The 20,289-nt window shown below is 45.5% G+C and overlaps 1 protein-coding gene across 1 annotated transcript; it reads right to left on the bottom strand.

Annotated features, from left to right (window-relative positions):
- Positions 1 to 19,698, bottom strand: CLTA (clathrin light chain A). The gene is made up of 5 exons (XM_082615097.1): positions 19,374 to 19,698; positions 12,415 to 12,452; positions 10,208 to 10,325; positions 6,059 to 6,170; positions 1 to 469 (listed from the first exon to the last, which is right to left on the bottom strand). The coding sequence occupies exons 1-5, from the start codon at positions 19,573 to 19,575 to the stop codon at positions 298 to 300; spliced, it is 642 nt and encodes a 213-aa protein (XP_082471223.1). The 5' UTR covers positions 19,576 to 19,698; the 3' UTR covers positions 1 to 297.
- Between the last annotated feature and the right edge of the window lie 591 nt (positions 19,699 to 20,289).

The following is a 20,289-nucleotide window of genomic DNA, read 5'->3' as shown; positions in this document are numbered from 1 at the left end:
TGAAGCTTCATGTTTGTTTATTGTCTGAAACAGAAATTTATTCTCAGAATAATGCACAAAAGCACAGGTTGAGGCTGCCATTGGGAGGCTTCCCCTCCCTTCCTCCGCCGCCTTCCCTCCTCTTTGAATGCCAGGGACAACACAGTTGAAGGAAACATGCAATCACAAACAACGATCAACTCTAAAGACAAAAGGTTTGGTCCAAAAGAACTCAACATAATTAATCCAATTACCGTGAAGAGCTTCACTGAGTAGGATTAAGATATTGCAGATGTAGTGTTTCCACAGGGTGGCTCTTCAGTGCACCAGGGGGGCCTGCTTGAGGGAGATGAGGACAGAACGCATGCGGGAGACATCTTTGGCCTGCTTGCTGGACTTGGGGTTAAAGTCACACAGCCGGGCCACCCGCTCCCACTCAGTGCCTGGGGACGACTCTTCAATGTCATTTACAAAGGCTTCTTCTGCTGCCCTGGAAGCAACAACAAAAGATGTTGGTTTAATGTAGAATCCCTGTTAGCTACCTGGCAGCTGCCCTGTTATGAAAGCAACTGCCTCTTTATGCCTGACTTAGCGGCATTCTGGTTTTCCAAAGAATAACAGCCCCTGGCCCAGGTCAGACTCGGGAGCAGACACATGGCCAGCTTTCCTAGGCACAGGGTGCCCGGACTGCTGCGTAAAATGTTGGAATACAGGTGTTTGGTTCAGGACTCACTCTCTCTGTTGATACAGAGAATTTAAAAAGCCAGTCCTTAGCCAGCTACTCACCGCCTTCATTAGCAAGGGCAAAGCAGCAGGCTGGCCAAGAACTTGAACAGCAGTTTATGTTGGGCTGTACTAAGTTTCAAGTAAATTTAGAGACCTCCAAAGAAGCCCACAGGTCACTGCACAATAGCCTCTGGATTTATTCCTAAGGCTGGAGAGAAACAGGGCAGATCAAAAGGAATTCAAGACAAAGCTCCCATGCTAGCAGGCACTAGAGACTAAAGCCATTCTGGAAGGGGTTTGTTAGGACATTCTCCAGTTCAGCCAAAAGTTTGCCATTTTCCCTCCAGCCGGGTACCATGGGCCTCTCAGGGCACTCTGGCAGGGGTGGGCGCCCAATGGCCGAGAGCCAAGCAGTGTGAATTGCTTTTTGGTAGGATGCTGCTCCAACATTTTTTCACACCAAGGTCAGCCCATCCCCAGTTGGGAACTAACTTGTAGGAGCTACAGCCTAAAAAGACAATGCTAAGAGGAGGGAAGACACACTACTTCATCTACTCCAACAGGCATCACGGGCAAAGCGAAAGCAATGGAGATGACTGGTCTGTGGGGACAGAGGGGTGGCACTCTCACAGGGATGGCCGTGGCAAACACCGCTGAAGCCCAGAGCCACTACAACACTGCGACTTCATGGCACACACAGGGGCAGTGAGAAAGGTTTACTTAACTGTTCTAGGCTGTAGCAAGGATGGTTTATGTTTGTGCTTAAAGGTGAAGAAAAGAAACAAGAAAAACTTTAGGTCAGATACAGAAAATGAGAATGAGCTCAATGCAGATGGTCAGTAAGCTAGACATGCCCTTGCCACTCTGTACTCTTGGGGACGTGTGGCTGGCTTTGCTGGGCCACCCTGCTGCCCAGCAAACCCAGACTTGACTTTTCCAGTCTCCATTTCTACTCCAGAGAGAATGTGCAAAAAGTAAATCCAACACCACCTGTAAGTCCAGCATTTCACAAGTCTCATTGCAAATGCACCCACGGGCCCAGGAAACCCATCATCCTAACCCATCATCCTAATGGGATGAAGGGCTCAAGGTCATGCGCCCTAAGAGGCTGTACAGACCTCAGCCTGTTGTCTACTCTTCCCACAAGTTCCTCACTTCCTTCATTCCACCCTCATCTCCCTTACATCAAAAGGCTAGTCCTAATTTTCAAGGAGGAAACAAGCAATTCAGCAATACTGCTTTGATAACAGAAATCCTTAAACCAAAACAAAACTTCCAGAGAAGTTGCAGTTTTCTTTACGAGGAAAAGCCACAGTGGCCTGTGTCAGACAGCTCTGGCTATCTCGACCTCAAAGCTGGGGGTCTCTTTATGCCAGAGTGGGGGACAGGGCATCAGAAGCTGGCCACTAAACAACAATTTCTGGTATGAGACCACAGAGAAACGATTACAGACCCCACGGGAGACTGGCCCCTCTGCTGACTCTTCTGCCCCAACCCCACATTCTTCCAAGGAACCCAGTGTAGAAAATGCTGCCTGCACTGGCTCCTAACCCAGGGCTTCTTCCCCGTCCCCAGGTGGGGACACTCCCCCTTCCCACCTGGGGCAGGGAGGCAGCAGTGGCAGCAGCAACAAGAGGTCAGAGCCCCCCCCAGTCCCAAAGCCTTCCCACACGAGATCTCGAGATCACGAATGACTCACGTTTTGAAAGTGAGTTAGCTTCCTTCCCTCCAAACCCCAAAATGAAAAATGGCAACTAGAGTTGCAGGGAGTCGTGGTTCTGTGAGACAATCAATGGAACATTCCCCCAGCTTATCAACTCTTAAGCAGCCCCCTAAGAGTTGAAATAATTTTAAAAGCAAAGCAACTTGTGACATAAAAGGAGCATTAACTATAAACAAAAAGTAGGAACAATCAAGACAAGAAAAGGAATTAGTTTTGCAACATACACATAACCAATCACGTCAGCGAAGGGTTGTTTGTAGAAAGCTTCATCTGCCACCCTAGACAGCAAGAGGTCCAAAAGGCAGGCAAGCAGGCAGGAAAAAAGAGAGAACATTGAGAAGCAGAAACATCTCAAATCCACAATAGAGGCACGACTGTGCTCTGGGGAGCTGCTCCCAAGGCTCCATCCTAACCGAGCGAGGCTTCCAGCACCGGACACTCCAGCAGGTGAGGCTTCCTATTGGCCTTCCCCACGGGATTCTCCAGAGTGAGTGCTGCCAGCTTCATCCCCAGGCCTTACCCCAGCAACGACGAGCATTTCCTAGGTACCTACCCACTTACGGGCTGAGCCCTCTGACAGACATTGTGTCCATTCCATCCTCAACCCCAAACAACCTAGGATGCTGAGTGTTCTCCCCGCACTTTACAGATGATGTGATAGAGAAGGGAGGCCTCGAGATGAAGCAACCTGTTTGGCAACAAGTAGCAACAGGGGTGGCAGAACTGACAACCAAGGCGGCTCTTTCCACGGTAAGTTACTGCTGCTCCCCAGCTGGTGCACGCTTGGGAAGCCACGCCTCCTTCCTGCCAGCCTCAGTAAACACCACTGGGCACAAACGCTGCCAGACGCCAGGAAAGCTAGGGCCCAAAGCCAGCTTAATCTTGGATTATCTGACTACTGCTTCCCCACACTGACTAGCCGGGACCAACTGCCAGTATCCTGAGAATATAGATGGTCATTTCAAAATGCCCACCTTTGAAAAAAGAGGAGCTGGAGGCAAGTAGTGAGAAGACCTGCAGACAAGGGTCCTGGCTCTGGTGTACTGTGTGTCCTTGAACACAACCATCAGTCTGCTCAGTCCCTGCCAGACTCGACTGCTTTGACTGTGTACAGCCCAGAAGCCAGAACTTCATCCCCCTTTCACTCTCACACGGGAACGGACCAAAATGGCAACTCTGGGACAAGAAGGAAAGGGGGGCAAGCTGGGTGGACAAGTTCACAAAGCAGGGGACAGGCTGAATCCCTGGGCCCAGCCAGCCCCCCTCATCCAGCGTGGGTGGGCAGGGAACTTCCCTCAATGAGTCTTACCCTCTCCTTTGCCCAGTGAGTTTGGGGCACAGGAGTGGGAGGGACGCTTTAAGGACAGTCATGCCTGGTCATTAACCTAAGCTCCCATATTTATTTGAAGGGAAATTCTAGTAATTTTATTTTTAAACTCACACATACCCTTGCTTATCTCCCATTTTGGTTTATACATAGGAGGTGTTATGTGGAAATTTAAAGAAAGCAAAAAGAACAGCCTGATTGTAACTCCAAATAAGTCAGCAGGAGAACTAGTTTGTGGGCACAATGAGTGGGAGGGAAAGGAAAGGCAGGCCAGCTTGTAAACTCATAATCCTTTTAGTTTACACAAAGGGCTAAACCTAGTCAATTTCAACTTGTGCTTGCCTCTACTGGGAGAGAATAAAGGTTTAATGACTCCTGTTCAAAGCATTACTGAGACAACAAAAGCTTGCTGTCAGGCTTTTGCTCCTTTGCAGCTAGCCAGAGTGGAAGGAGCTGTTGGTGACAGGACAGCACATCCCCATCGAGGCTACAGCCCCAGAACAAAAGGGAAACCACACACAAAAACTCAGCTGGCCCTTCCACCTATTTAGAGGGGCCTGAAAGCAGCAATCCTCAGGCAAGGCAGGAAGGGGACTCCACACGTGGAGGGTCAGCCTGGTTTTACCAAGTACTTCAGAGCAGATGCACGGCCTGAGGCAACTCGCCAGGGTAAACAGGGCCTCACAGGGTTCCTGCACAAAGCACCCATCCATCCTTCTTTAGAAACCTGGGGGAAATCATCCTGAATGAGCACAGGATAAAGGAGCCTGGACCTGTCAGCACTTCAAACTGACCACAATCTCACAGCAGAAGCCCCCAGTAGCTAACGCTACTACCCTCAGCAACTCAACCCCGACCAGAGGGCAGCCCCAGCATACTTGTCACAAAACTTCAAATGGAACCTGACAGGCACGCATGCCCCACAGGAAGGTGGCCAGGACAGAGGCTCAAGCCTGGCACCCGAAGCAGTGACAGAACCAAGAATGGGCAACAGGAGACAGGTAGTTGAAGGCTGCTGCACAAACAGTCCATCTGTTCTGCCCTAGCCGCCCCACAATGGCAGAAACTGTCTGGCAAAGAGGTCAGCTCCCTCTCTTCTGGCAGATTTCCACTTAAGAGCTGCCAGAGACAAGGGTACTTAAACCCACTCCTGCCTCTGAGAACAAGGACCCAAGGCTCTTTACCATGAAAATTACAAATAGCCCCAGGCCAAGTCTAACCTATCTTTTACACTGAAGTGGGTGGAGTGACTATGAAGTGAAAGCCAGTTCCGAGTTCGAAGGGGAAGCAAGCCCACTGGCCTGCGCCCAGGAGAGCAGTGCTGCCCCCATCTCTCTTTCTGAGCTGCTTCCAAGTGGACTCTGAGCATGGAGCATTTAAAGACCACAGCTGCTGGTTGGTGCTGAAGGAGAATGACACTGTTTACTCCCTACAACTACTTAACCTTCAGTAAGTGAGTAAATTCTGAAAAGAGCATTTTTTTAAAAAGTCACCTCAAGATTTTTCTCAGACACAGATAATAAGCACCCAGAGAACCCTTAATTCTGAAGTCACTGTGTTGGAAAATCTTGGCCACCTAATGACGAAACACACATCCCTGCTACTGGACCCTTTGGGGAGCAGCCCTCAGAGGTAGGGGATGCGACATGACTGAGTCTATAATCACCTCCAAAGTACTGAGATCCTCGAATAGTCATGAAAGTGGCCTTTCATTCCAGGGTTACAATCTTACATGTGGACTTGATCCCGTGAGATGACACTTCCTTCTGCAGAATCATACCATTACAGGCAGTGCACACTAACCAAACTCTCAGCTGCAGAGCTAGACGCACTACAACTAGTGTGGCGAAACAACGGGCGGAATTACTCTCACAAGAGCCAAGAGACTTGTAACCCTTATGTTTCAAGTATATATATATATATATATATATATATATATATTTTTTTTTTTTTTTTTTTTTTTTTTTTTTTTTGTGGCAGTACGTGGGCCTCTCACTGCTGTGGCCTCTCCCGCTGCGGAGCACAGGCTCCGGACGCGCAGGCTCAGCGGCCATGGCTCACGGGCCCAGCCGCTCCACGGCATGTGGGATCTTCCCGGACCGGGGCATGAACCCGCGTCCCCTGCATCGGCAGGCGGACTCTCAACCACTGCGCCACCAGGGAAGCCCTCAAGTATATTTTTGAAAACCTGCAAAGACGTTTCACCCTAAAAGACGTGGCACCTGAAAACCTACACTGGCTGGTGGAAACGGACCTGATTTTGTCTTGGCAAACGAGCTGTTCTAGAAGCAATGCGGACTGACCTGTTATTCGCTTTCGTCTTCTGTAGCTGCTCGTCCTGCCTCGCATACCACTCATCCAGCTCCTTTATTGCTTTTTCTTTCCACTCTGCTTCCTGCTTCCGAGAATTGGCATCTTTGAAGGGAAGGAAAAGAAAGACGATACAAATGAGGCGAAATGCAAATTGAAGTCCGCTTCACCGTGTATTTGGGCTTACTAATCTCATGCTGTGTGCGGGTGCATGTGTGTGTTGGAGGGAGAACAGTCGGGAGGGAAGATAAAATTCTCTTTTCCCTGATGGTATGTCCAGCTCTCGATCTCAGCAATTCTACTCAAAGTGTTTCACCACCATTTATCCCAGTCCACCTACCTATACATTAGTGGATCACTAGTTTGGGGGGTTTTTTGAGGTGGGGGAGAGGTGGAAATACTGACTTTTAATTTTAAAAAAGGCTTTTGGGACACCAACTGGGGAAAAAGCAATTACAGGTGATTCTTTAATGATGCTGCCAGTTCAGGGTGGACTATTAATATGAGATAATCTTTTAATAAGATCTCCTCACAAACTATATTCCACACAGGTTGGACAATTAATGGTAGACGCACATCTATGAAGCAGGGAGCTATGAGAAAAATGATCAGAGGTACAGATGATTCCAGAACCAGGAAACAGTAGGGTATAGATGGAATTGAGGGGAGCACAAAATATCTACTCCTCCTTAGGCCACAGAGCGAGTTGGTGGCAGAGCTAGGGCAGAACTAAAGGAGAAGCTCCAATCGGAGAACTGTGGGGGGAGAGGTGAGGGTCGTCATTAACAGCTATCCAAAAGGCTCTAGGTGAGAGAGAAAATGCACACCTAGCAGGTGTGCCAGATTGGATTCTCACCCACAAAGTTTCTCAGGACTAAATACGAGTTTCCCTAAGATACTAAGCTAAAGAAACATGTCAGTAAATGGTAGAGAGAAGGAAATACAGGTCATACTTTTGCCACAGTTGACACCGGAAGTCACCCTAATACCTAAACTTTAAGCACATTCTTAAGGATGTCCTCTCTGGCAGGTGTTTTACAGACATTTCATTTAATCTTTACAACAATCCCAAGAAGGTAAACTAGTCCCATATTCAGCAGTGAGAAAAGCTACAGCTCCGCAAGTTTGAGTAACGTTCCCAAATAAGTGGCAGAGCCAAGATTCACACCCAGGTCTGACTCTAAAGCTCACACATTCTTACTTCACTGTGCTGCCTCCAAAGAGAGGGACGAGGGACGGAAAGGGTGGCAGGCCCAGCAACAGTCACAGATGTGACCAGCAGATGGGCATCAGTGATCCAGACCAGAGTCTGGACAGTGCAGAGCCAGAGTCCAACATGTAATGAGTGTCCTTGAGGAGCAAAGTACAAAGCAAACAACCTCTTGAAGGGAAGAAAGTAAGCATTCAGGGGCAATTTTAGGGCCTTTGCAAGAAAGGTCTTGTAGTAACAACCTGCAGAAGACTTTGTAACAACTAGAAATAACCTAGTAGCAGCTAGAAACTCCCCCAAAGTTTCAGATTATAAAGAACTTTTTACCCTATTATCTAACTTATCAGAAGGTGACATATTGGCTCAGGAGGAGAATTATTTCACTCAAATTTTCCACTGATGACTCAAGTATACACAGTAAACTTGTGATGTGTGTCTGTCCATGGCATTAAGTGTATGTGGAATGGCGTGTGCTGTGATGCAGGGAGAGATGCTGTGGGCCAACAGTGTCCTATGGACAAGAAACTGAAAAAACTTTAAACAATAAGGTCTCCTTTTCAAGAGTTGTGAAATTACTTCCAAAGAATTACTTTTTGATTGGAGAGTATTTTCTTTCTGTATAGTCTAATGATCATTTTACTGCATAAAATAGTTCCTTTAAATCGTCTTCTTGCTTTTATAAATTTATGAAGTGACAATGGCAATAAGAATTTAGAATTCTTAAACGCTTAGCTTGATGGAACAAAGACCCAAGCTGTAATACAGCGTCTCTGAATCTGGGAGGGAGAAGGGAGAGGAGAGGGTGAAAAATCCTCTTAGAGAGCAGGGTACACTGACAGCTGTCTTCTCTGGCCATACACATTAATGTTCACAGAAAATTATTGGAAAACGTAGCACACAGCTAAGCTTAAGGCCATGGACATTGCTTCTCTATTTTTAGCATCTTGCACTTTCTCACAGTTCTTGCAAGGGAAAAAGGTGAAACTACAGAAACACCTAATTCATGGACCAGTTTAATTCGATTCTACTGGAATACGAGGCCAAATGTTTGACTTCCCTCAGGAAAGCAACATGAGTTAAGAAAACAGAACTTCATGGAATATTCCCAAAGGGCCCAATTTGATAATTGAAAAAGAAAATGCAATTTTTCCAGACACCAAAGTGTACGCTTCTCCATGGAGAAGACAACTTTGCTAAACTTTGGGGGAAGAGAAAAGATAAAGCTGGGTTCTGCACCATGAAAAAGACTCCAGTAGTACTAATACCTGCTAAGTCTTACCTCTAAGTCTACTCAGAAGAGATGCTCAAAGAAGAACAAGCAAGGACCAAGGCTGTTTGCACCATGAAGACCTATCTTCATCTTTCTAAAGCTGCGCTATCCAGTACAGTGGCTACTAGCCTCATGTGGCCATTTAAATTTATTAAAATTAAATAAAATTTAAAACTCAGTTTCTCAGTCATAATAGCCACATGCAGTTAGTGGCTACCATACAGAACAGCACAGATACAGAACATTTCCATCATCAAAGAAACTACTATTGGATACTGCTGTAAAGGTTAAACATAAGTGTGCCCTCTGTTCTGAAAGCCACAGAAACTGGGCTGGAGAGACACTAATTGGCTGTATTATCTGGGTCAATTCCTTTCCTATTTCTAGGTGTCTTTTCCTATTTCTACACCATCTGAGTCATGTTTTCACTAGTTCAGCGATTCCCAAGAAGGAATAATAATGCTGACACTGTGGTAACGTAGAAGCATGTTGCTATTTCTAGATGTAAAATAAAATATTTAGGCACGATGTATGTGGTGGTGTCTATATCTTAAAGTGGATCAGAAAAAAAATTATGTGTATACTCACAATACACATATAAATGTATGCACATGTGAGTGTATAAAACACACACATACATGCCTCATTTATACAAAGACAACTCAATATGGCAAAATGTTCATTACTGAATCTGGAGGAAGGGGCACACATGTTTGTTTTACTCTATTCTGTGTCTGAAATTTTAATAAAAAATTGAGAAAAGAATACCCTCTGGATAACACCCCCCCACACCTCTGCCACACCTCTCCAACCCACATGTACAGATACCAAGTTTCTCCCGATCTTGACCAACAGCTGACACTCCATGGAGAAGGCTCTTCAGCAAAGGCCAGGCTGGCTGGCACTGATTCTCAGGCTTGGCCTGCCCCTCGAGATGGCGTACACTAAATGCAATGCGGCTGAAGGGATGGGTATGGATTCTGAAGCAGAGCTGACTTAAGCTGAAATTCTGACTCTACCACTTCTAGCCGTGGTGATCCAAAAACTTACTCTTCCTCTGATCCTCACTTTCCTCACCCATAAAGAGTAAAAACTTACAGGGATATTAGGGTAAGAAAACCAAATCGTACATATTACCTAACATCCTTCACATTTTCCTCTCAAGCATTACTTTAAATTCAGCCTTCAAATGGTAAATGGACTGTGCAGTCCCTCACATGGATATAATACCTTCAGGTTTACAAAGCACTCTCATAAATACCATCTCAGACTACCCTTGGGGTTGATAACACTGATCTTACGTCACAGATGAAGAAACAGATTCTGTAAGGTTTGAGCAACCAAGTGCCCACAGCTGGTAAGTTACAGCTGGGCATGGAGCCCAGTCTTCCACTCCAAGTCCAAGGCTCTTTCCACAGCACCACTCTGCCCTTCCTGAGAGGAGAGATACACTATGGCTCTCTGGGCTGCCCGAATCCCCGCACAGCGGCCTGTGATTAAGCATCTCCACGTGGTGGCCTTGTGACCTTGTTGGGAAAGATACCTTCCCCAAAACTGTACAAGGACATTATGGCTAGTTCATGTTAAAAAGGGATAAAAGTAGAGTCAAGGTCAACTATTCCACTGAAAACAGATACCCAAAGACAGAAAGGGATTCCTTACCAAGGGCTTCCAAGCGTTCCGTTTGCTCTTCTCTCCATTTACGGATACTTTCAGGCTCTGACTGCAATCGATCCACTTGTGAAATAGCTGCATAACTGTCTGTTGGCCCATTACTCTCCTTAACACAAAACACAGTTGTGCTCTATCAGTACCAAAACCTCCTCCCAGAAACGCACTTCACCCAAGTTAGAACCGCTGTTTATGTGCAACACTGATGGCTGTGGTAAATGTAAAGGATTACCTTACGAGCACCACCACCACCTCATGTGCCAATAGGGAGCTTTCAACATTATGCGCTCAATCCTTGCAATCCACAAGGGAGCCTGAGCAGTTCTTATCCTGTTAATAAACGGGACATGAGTGGGAGATAGGAAAGCTGGGGAAGTGAGTAATGGACTTACTAGGAAACAGTGCGATCAGTTTTAGTTTCCTTACTTGACACAGAGATTGTGATATCTTCAAAGTAACAAAGGTAAATACACAGCACGGCAAGGCCTAGAACCTGACACTTCTAAATGTTATTATACAATACAGGGAAAAGTACACTTAATACCACCTAATCAAAATATAGTGAATTCTAGGAAAAAGAGAGTCCAAAAGAAAATGTATAGTTACTACAGTCACACCAAAGAAAAAAAAGGCAGGCCAATGTGAGTCACAGCATATGGGGAGGGGAGGGAGACACACAGGTTCCTTAGAGTGGTTAAGATTTGGGAGCTAATAAATAAATTGATAGTCAAATAGAATCTAATCTTTACAGAATTATTTCACCTACTGAACTAGGGAATATTACCAGCTTAACTTAACCAGACTATAAATAAAGATGGAAAGAAAATTATTTACAGTAGTACTTATTAGTAATTAACTTACTGTTAGTACTTTCCATGTTTCAGCCACATAAAAGCTTTATCTCCCCAACACCTTGCAAGTCAAATTTTTATTCCCATGTCAGCAGTCGGGGAATTAAACTGAGGTGCAGAGAAATGACATGTCCAAATTCACAGCTAGTAAGGGATAAAGCCAGGACTGAACCCCATTCCATCTCACTCTAAAGACCAAGCTCTAAACCAGGGATTGGAAACTATAGCCAGCTCGGCCACCTGTTTTTTAATTAAATTTTACTGAACAGAGCTATGCCCATTCGTTTACATACTGTCTACAGATGCTTTCATGTTACAGCAACAGAACAGGTTGACAGAGACCTTATGACCCACAAAGCTTAAAATGTTTACTATCTGGTCCTTTACAGCAAAAGTTAGTCCACCTTTGGCTTAAACCAATTAGACTAATCTCATCCTTCCTGACAGTTAACTGGTTGAAGGGTGGGCAGAAACCCAGGCAGAAGCAAAGCACCACGCTATTTCCCCAGGCTAGTGATTACTTCCATCTGGTCAAGAGGGAAACATAGGACTTTTGTTGAGTGGTTGGGAGAAACCTCCATGTTCTAGATAGTATGACATGCACATGTGAGACCTGGAAGTGCTATAGCCATTCTGCCACCGTGAAAGAGTATAAAACTGCATACTCAGCTGGCAGAACCAGAGTCCTAGAGGAACTGAGTCGGAATCCAGGTCCGAGGACCCCTAGCCTATCTCAGAGTTCTTTCAATTATATGAGCTAGTGAATTCTATTTAAGCCAATGCAAGTTGGGCTGGTGACCAAAAACCCAGTGATACAGAGGGAAAATAATGGTAGTTGTCACAAATACCAGCCACCCCCCACCCTCAAGACAATCTAAAAGCTAAAAGGTTCCAATGCTGGCCCCACCACATACTACCTTTGTTACTTTTAGACTCCTGGTTTAACCTCTGTATGCCTCAGTTTATTCATCTGTAAATGGGAATAACAATAGTTCAGGTCCCTCAGATTGTTGTGAGAATTAAAGAAAATTCAGTATAAACAGTGCTTGATACTACATGGCACAGTGTTTAAATTAGCCACCACTGCCACCACCACTGCCATCATCATGAAGGGTCATTTCTTGAGAATAAAGTTGGTAACACTAGGGCCAGGTCAATCAGATTTTAAAAGACTACTCTATCAATGTCACCTCTCTTCAAATCCTTCCACTTTGGCAGGTAACATACCAGTTACTAATACATCCAGGAAAGTCAAAGGAGTAGGGTCCCTTCCAGGTCAGTCAATTCAAACCACAGGAAAGGAAGACTCTCAACACTATCATGCAACATAATCAGAGTACTCTGTACCTGGTAGTATTCGCCATTCATGATTCCATCAACAGCATCTGCAAGACATAAGATTTCAATCTGTCAATCAGGGCTGGTCATGTGCTGGGCCAAAGGGTTACAGAGTACGAAACAGTGCTGTAAGTACTCTAAGTTACTAAATACTATCCCTGTGCTAGGTACCAGATAAACAATGGACAACTTTCTATTTAATGAAATCAAGATGTGCTTACACAAATGACTTCCCCAAAATGTGGACAAATCTGTCCAAGAGCTTTTGATAATTGTCTTCTGGCTTAGAGATAACACTTAGAAGCCCGGCAGAAGAGCCTCACAGAGCAACAGTTTCTCTATGAAAGTTCTAGAGAAGGCAAAGGATAAGGGTGGCCCGGAATCCTTCACAGCGAGCAGAGATATGCAGCTTCATATTTAAACCAAGGTGCTTTCTTGGGGTCAGGACTCTCCATCCTTTGGCTAGAATAGGTTTGGCACCTGAGGGTCTACAGTTGAGACTTCTTGCTAATTCCTCTAGTCTACTTGGAATTAGTCCAGAACAGTAAGATTTGGGCGTACCAAATTAAATTAGTGTTTTCAAGGATGCAAGTTACAAAAACTCAGATTGTATACAATCTGATCTTACTGGCACAATTAATTGTTCAAGAGCTAAATGAGAAAGTCCATCTCAGAAATATGAAAAATGTCTTAAGACCCAGAGATTATCAATCCATATAGTACAAAATGGTGGTCCACAGGCTGAACATATTTTATTTAAAATACAAAGCACTAAATCAGGAAATTTCACAAAATCAGGATTCCCAGTGTGTGTGTGTGGGGGTGTGCAGACAGAAGATCTGGCAATACTGGGCCTGCATTCCTTAAATGAAGGCAGCCTTTACGTGCAGCATGCTCTGAACAATTTGCCAGTCCCCACTAGTCCCATTTTTTTTTTTTAACCCATTTTGTGTGTCACTAATTCAGTTACCTGATTGGCCCAATAAGCATGTGTTTCTAACCCATGCCCTGACCCAACAGCCGTCACTGAGACAGCCTGTAGCAGGCTGCACGCCAGCCCTTTGGAGTGGCTGCTCTGCCTCCCCTTGAAAGCTTCAATACAGGCACCATAAAAATGCAGCATCCACCTACATATTCTATGTATTCTCTATCTGTTGGTTCACCCGTATTTACTGCCTACTATGTAGGACTTCCAGTATTTTGTCCAATTGTTTTCAAACTATGATGACCATGTTATTGCATGGGATGGGAGAGGGAAGAGGAGAAAAGAGATGAACCTAAAAGATACAAGAACCCAAGGAGTAAAAGGAATGCAGAGCAGCTAGTGTGGGCCACCATCACAAGGCCCTCAGAAACATCAGAGGTTTTCCTAGAAGCCAGAGGCAGGGTGCTCTCAGCTGCATTCTTTCCTTTGAACAGGCAAAGATTTCATCAAACCACTCCAGTTTTCTTGGTTCCTAACTAATTAAACCAAACTTGAACCGCCTATTTTCCAAATCAACCTCGTTCTCTTGCTTCTCCCAATTACCCTCCTCTTAGCTTTGGGAGTACTGAAAACTTTCATTTCCCCAGCATGCCTCCTTGATACCAAAACATTGTTTTAAAAAAAAGGAAAATGGAGACAGAAGAAAATGCCACATAATTTCATTACTCAGTCTATTGGTTTCTATTTTTTTTTTTACTTTATCTAATACATACACATAAAATTTCTTCCAGCAAAACAACTCCTATAACAGATGCTTTTTAGTAATCCATTAATCTACATCATGAAATTCTCAACTTTTTTAGTATGAAAACACCTACTACTTTCTGCTTCCAATGTGCCAGGCACAATGTTAAACACTTTCTCTACATTCAGTTTAATCCTCACAACAAATCTGTATGTATCAGCACTTCACAAACGACCTTAAAATATATGTAGGATTGGTTCCTTGAGAGGTAAGTAAGGTGTTCTTGAAGGGGCAGATAACTAATGACAGTATTTTCACTCTTAAATTTATTTTTTGTTTAAGATATATAAGAAAAACATTAAATGCATGTATCACGAGATAATCAGCATTTAAAAAGTGGTGCAATTCCTGGGCAAGCAAGAAGTCACAGGAAGGATCATCTGATAACCTGAGGCATGAAGACAAACCACAGGATCTAAGCACTTACAAACCCATCACAGCTCTGATCCATGTTTCACTTGCTGGTTATCTATCAATCATTTCAACATATTTCTCGTACTTTTCTTAATTTCCTTACTTGTTTTACTCCTATGCTTTATTTATGCAAGTACAAAAATGAGTTTCTTGTAGTTTTTGTCAGTGGCTTTTTTCTACTTTAAGTTGTTTCTGTGCCACCTATCCCTATCATTTTTAAAGTATTCTATCAAGTTTTGAAAATGTAAATTTAGAAAAAAACTAATAGAAGTATTTGCAGGGGGCATATTCAATCCTTCCTCAGCAATAAATTTCTTGACATAGAACTGATGGATCACAGAATATATATTCTAAAGACCTCTAAACACCAGCCATTTGCCCCCTTTGGTTCACCATTTGTATTTCCACCATCACCACGAGTGCCCCATTTTTCAGACCTTCACTGATACTAGAGACTAAGTTTTAGCGTGTTTTAAAATTTTTGCTAATCTGATAGCAGGAAAAAAAACCTTAAGGTGGCTTTGTTGTGCCAATCTTCTGTGAGGTGATCACCTGATATTTGATTTTCTTCTTTACTAAACTGCCTGAGTTTTGCCCATTTTTCTGCTATCCTTTGATTTCTAAGTATTCTTTCTGTATTATTTGTTTTCTCACATTGCAAATATTTTCCCCATTATCTTTTTGTATGGTTTACAATAGTTAATGCCTAGAACTACTTAACTTGTATGAGACACTATCAGTTTTTTTTTCCCTTTATGATTTCTCTGTCTGCATTTATGATGAAGGCCTTTCCTACTCCAAGATAAATATTCACTTTTCTTCTGGTACTTAAAAAAAAAAAAAGCAAAAAGCCTCTCTTTAATCCACCTGGAATTTATTTTTTTTGAGTAAAATTTAAAAAGTGAGATATGGGACACGGGTTCGAGCCCTGGTCCGGGAAGATCTCACATGCTGTGGAATAACTAAGCCCGTGCGCCACAACTACTGAGCCTGCGCTCTAGAGCCCGAGAGCCACAACTGCTGAAGCCCGCACGGCTAGAGTCCATGCTCCACAACAAGAGAAGCCACCACGATGAGAAGCCTGTGCACGGCAACGAAGAGTAGCCCCTGCTCGCCACAACTAGAGAAAGCCCATGCGCAACAACGATGACCCAACGCGGCCATAAATAAGTAAGTAAATACTATTTTAAAAAGTGAGATAATTTTAAATCTTCGGGCCTACAATGGCTTGTCTGGCCAGGCCTACATTTTGGTTAATATATTACAACTAACACACCAACTATCCAGTTAATATTTATTTCAACCCAGGGCCACTGTCAGTAGGAGAGACCTTGGTCACTACTCCAGACACAACATCACAAGCAATTCTCATCCCATAGCTCTTTCTAAGTCACATGTTGCCTGTCCTTTAGCTCTGAAGACTCATCCAGACTCACTGGCAAGTGTTTTGAGCTTTTATTAGTTACTGTACTACTGTACTGACATTCAACTGGCTCAAATCAAAGGATCATCTGTTGCTATAGAAACATGAAGAAGAAAGGCCACCCAGGGCCTTGATTTATTAGGACAACTAAGCTAACCAACTTGATGCTCCAGAAGGAAACTTTCTAGGGCATCTCTAGAACTCCAGACGAAACTCCAGCCAGAATGTTTCCAGAGATGAAACTCCAGACAGAAGCTCCAGCCAGAATGTTTCCAGAGATGAAAGACTCTTTATCCCAAACCCACCTTCAACTTCCCATGTTCCCCAACCAATGGAAGTCAAGCAGACCTGGGTCTGAACTCCTGTGGAGTCATGCATTAGCTTGCCACTTTAGGAACACTGCTTAACTTCCACAACCATCAGTTCTCACCTGAAACAGGATGACACTACCACTCTGCCTGCAGAGTTACTGCATGGATCTGAAAGTACACAGAGAACCTGGGGCACAGCAAATGTGCAGTATCACTAAGGATCATGCATGCAATTTCCCCGAACTTCCCTCCACCACTGCTACCAAGAAAATTACTCTCCACCTCCAGAAAGCTTTCCTTTATGCACCTCTCTTCCTTCGATGAGTGCCTCACTGCCATACTCTCTCAGTAACTCCTTAATCACCTCTCTTATCCTCCCCCATCCTCAGCCCTCACGACTGAGGGCTTTTCCTCGGCTCTGGACTCGGGCTGCCTCTTTCCTGACCGTTTGTTCTTACTCAGTACCCCCAAGCCACTTCATTCAGCTGGTTACCTCCCACCTCTAAACTAATGTTCTTCTCCGGATGTCCTAACAACTGAGGGTGTCATCCAAGGCTCAGGCCTAGCCTCTCCTCCATGGGAGTTTTCCCCAAGGCTGGGGGAGTTTAGGTATGTTCCTCTCTCCTCAATCTCTGTTAGTGCCTCCTGCCTATATATCTCTGTACGGTAACACATCAGATACAGAGCTCCCTCCTAAAATCTGTGTCTTCAGTACACCCCAAAGCCTATAGGCTTTGGAACACCTTTCTCACCTCACTCCCAAGGAATAATAGGCAGGGACTGTGTGTAGTCATAACATACCAGGTTCTGTGTGTAAGCACTTTACGGGTGCTCTCCAATATAATCCTAGCAATCCTGTGTGGTGTGTATCCGCACCTTTTACAGAGAAGAAAACTGAGGCAGGGCAGTGGCAGCGATGGTTATGTAAGTTGTCTGAGACCACCAAGCTAAACCCACATTCAAGCAGTCTAGGACAGCACAGACTCTTAACCCCTAGAGAGAGAGAAGAAAAGAGAAAAAGAGAGAAGATAAAGTGTCCAACTAGTGCTCTAATCCTCAAAGGAAGTGCTGACCACTGCACTATTTTTTTTCTGACCACTGCACTATTACCAACCTCAACTACACTGTCAGAGATCTGGCTTTAAGTCACTAAATGCTTAGTTCACTAAGAAAGTCCTTCCTAGGAACTAAGTCAGCAATCATCCCTTCCTTCCCTTTGCTGAAAGCTTGATGCACAAGGGATCTGTGTGTCCAGCTCTATTCTTTCCCTTTTACCCCTCCCATCACCAAGATCTGCTGGTTCTATACAGGACCCCTGTACCTGCCATTTTTGCACATTCCTTTCTATCTACTGTGTGCCAGACACCCTGCTAGGCACCAGGGATACAACAGTGAGCAAGAGTCAACACCGTCCTTCAATCAGGACAGTCTTCTATGAGTCCTGATACCCCCAACTGTCCTCCCCAGGGCAACCACAACTGCCTTTCAGAAATGACAATCTCTTATCCCAGGCCACCCCTGCTTAAACAACTGCAACAGACTATGGCACAGTCTAAGGTGGGGGGACTTGGCGCTCAGCTATTAACTTGCCCTTTTTTCTTAAGCAAGTCGTTTCTCTGCAGGACTCAGTTTTCTCCTTCTATTCAATGAGTGAGATAAACGAAGGATCTAAAAATATTACGATTCTCAGGCAAATGCTGAAGACCTCCCGACAACAACAAAGAAACCCTAATCACCTAAAGCCAAATTCATTTTCCAGACACAGCCTATTTCAGCCCAACCTGCTTGCTATAAATTGCATTTTCAGGTATACTACCCATTCTCCTGTAAATTCTTATTGGGCAACTGATTTGCTCAGGAGGCAACATGATGTAGTATAAAAATTCAGGCTGCAAACTAGCAGTCTCCCCACCCCCACTCCCCAAACAGGTTCTGCTTGGCTGAAGACTGAGATTTCGGAGTCCGAACGGTTTTACGAAGACCACTCACTACTCTAGTGCACCAAAGCCGCAGTCTCCAATACTCCTTATTATCTCACAGCCCGCATGTTTCTCTCATTTACGTTACCTGCCTAGGCCCTTAAGGTCTGAGTTTAGGGTAGCATAAACACCCCTATCTGTCCCACCTGTACCTTATTCTCCCTTAGTTGGAACGTTTTTTAAAGAAATGAAAAGCCGCGTCCCGTTTCTTCTAGCTCATTTCCTACTTCCCTATACGATTAAAAAGGTCTCTTCGACTCATCCTTTCCCCCTACCGCCATAATCCGAAGCACTGCACACAGGTAAGGCATTCAGAAGTCAGACTGGCAGCCTGCCACGTGCTCGCTTTCTCTTTTTTGCTGGAGCTTGGCTGGGGAAAGGCCACACTACTTTTTCCCTTCACCTCCTGGAAGACCGATCCAGGCTAATCTCAGGTTCTGCTTAGGTAACACTGCCTACCAAAGCTCTTCCCAGAGGAAGGAGAGCTCCGGAAGTCCTAGCAGTGATACGTTCCACAAGCGGTAAGACTCTTGCCCTCTTTGGCCAGAGTTTCTCCAGGGCTAGACCGTCTTTCTCGCGTTCCCTATTCACTCCTCCTTTCCTCCCCCTCACCCAACATTCTGTACACCTTAAGTGCTGAAACACTGAACTGCATTGCCATTTTCGTTTCTGTCTCGAAAACGATACCACGATTTTTTTTTTTCTTTTTCCGGCCTTCCTTCCTACTAACTGGTCTGTGTTAGGCTCAGACTAGCCTGTAAGTCTGGCCAAAGTGCGCCAATGCGGCTGTGCCTCTGAGGCCAGGCTCAAGGCACAGCAAGTGCTCAGTGAAAGATCCCTGCATTGAACGGGCTTCTTCGGGCTCCTCAGCTTATCCTATTTCCTTGACTTTCTCCCCCGCCCGTGCCCGGGAGCGCTCAAACACACTCACAGAACGGACCAGGCTTGCCGAGCCTGCGTTTCTGCATGACTGAGCCGGGGTCCCGTTTCCTTTTTGCATTCCTCCTTAACCTCCCGCTCAGCGAGGTACAAGAGTTACACAGAGCTCTCAGACCCGCTCCGGGCCGAGTTTCCGGACAAGTGCTCCCGCCCCGAACGCGCCCGCACTCACCCGGACCCCCCGGCGGTTCGCCGTGCGGCTGGGGCCCGGGGGCGCCGCCGTCCAGGATAGCGAAGGCCTCGTCGTTCTCGATGCCCGCAATCTCGCTCTCCTGCTGCGCCAAAAAGGCCGCGGCAGGGTCCTCTTCGCCGGCCACTCCGTTCCCCAGCGCGGGGCCGCTAGCGTGGGCGCCGAACGGATCTAACTCAGCCATGGTGGGCAGTTCAACAGCACGAACACCGACGTTGAGAGACACACCAACCGACCACGCAACTCGGCGCCCGGCAGCAGCCGCTGTGGTGGCGACTGATATCTAGCGGGAGGAGGGAGAAGACGGAAGCGGAAACCCTGCCCCAATATCCGGTCGGTCTAGGCTGTGTTGGAGAGCCGAAAAGGTAATAACCAATCAGAGGACAGAAGTGGTTCAAGAGCTAACCAATCAGCCGGAGGAGGGTTGGGCCCCCGAGTGAAGCTCGTGACTCGGGAAGCACCTGCGTGGAGGGTGCTGAGCCCGGCCGGCCCCCGGCAGGCGGAAGTGGTGCGTGACTTAAAGCAGCTTTGCCTGACCCGCCTTTGGTGCTGGACCGACCCGGGACCGCCACCTCACAGAGGACTCTGAACCGGGAAGTGAGGTGAAGTTAGGGCGGCGATGATTGGCCGATTTCAGAAGAGTCAAGCCACTTAGGCTTTCTGAATCTCAGTTTCCTCATTTGTAAAATGGGAACAAGAATCCTGCACTATCTCCCTCCCAGGATTACTGGGAGAACTGACTCCTTTTACGGCTGTGTACTGGCTTTCTAAAAAAATTTTTATTTGTTAACCCATTGACCCATTCTGGGTTGTTTTCTCCCCTAGAGCCGCCTGACTTAAATGTAATCAATTCAAATCCACTGTGACGTTTCTCCCCTATAGTATTGTTATATCCCCT

This window comes from Mesoplodon mirus, assembly GCF_964341445.2.
Source record: "Mesoplodon mirus genome assembly, chromosome: 1".
In the NCBI taxonomy this organism is placed as follows: Eukaryota; Metazoa; Chordata; class Mammalia; order Artiodactyla; family Ziphiidae; genus Mesoplodon; species Mesoplodon mirus.
The sequence above is the reverse complement of the archived record's forward strand: the minus strand, read 5'-3'. Positions and strand labels throughout refer to the sequence as shown.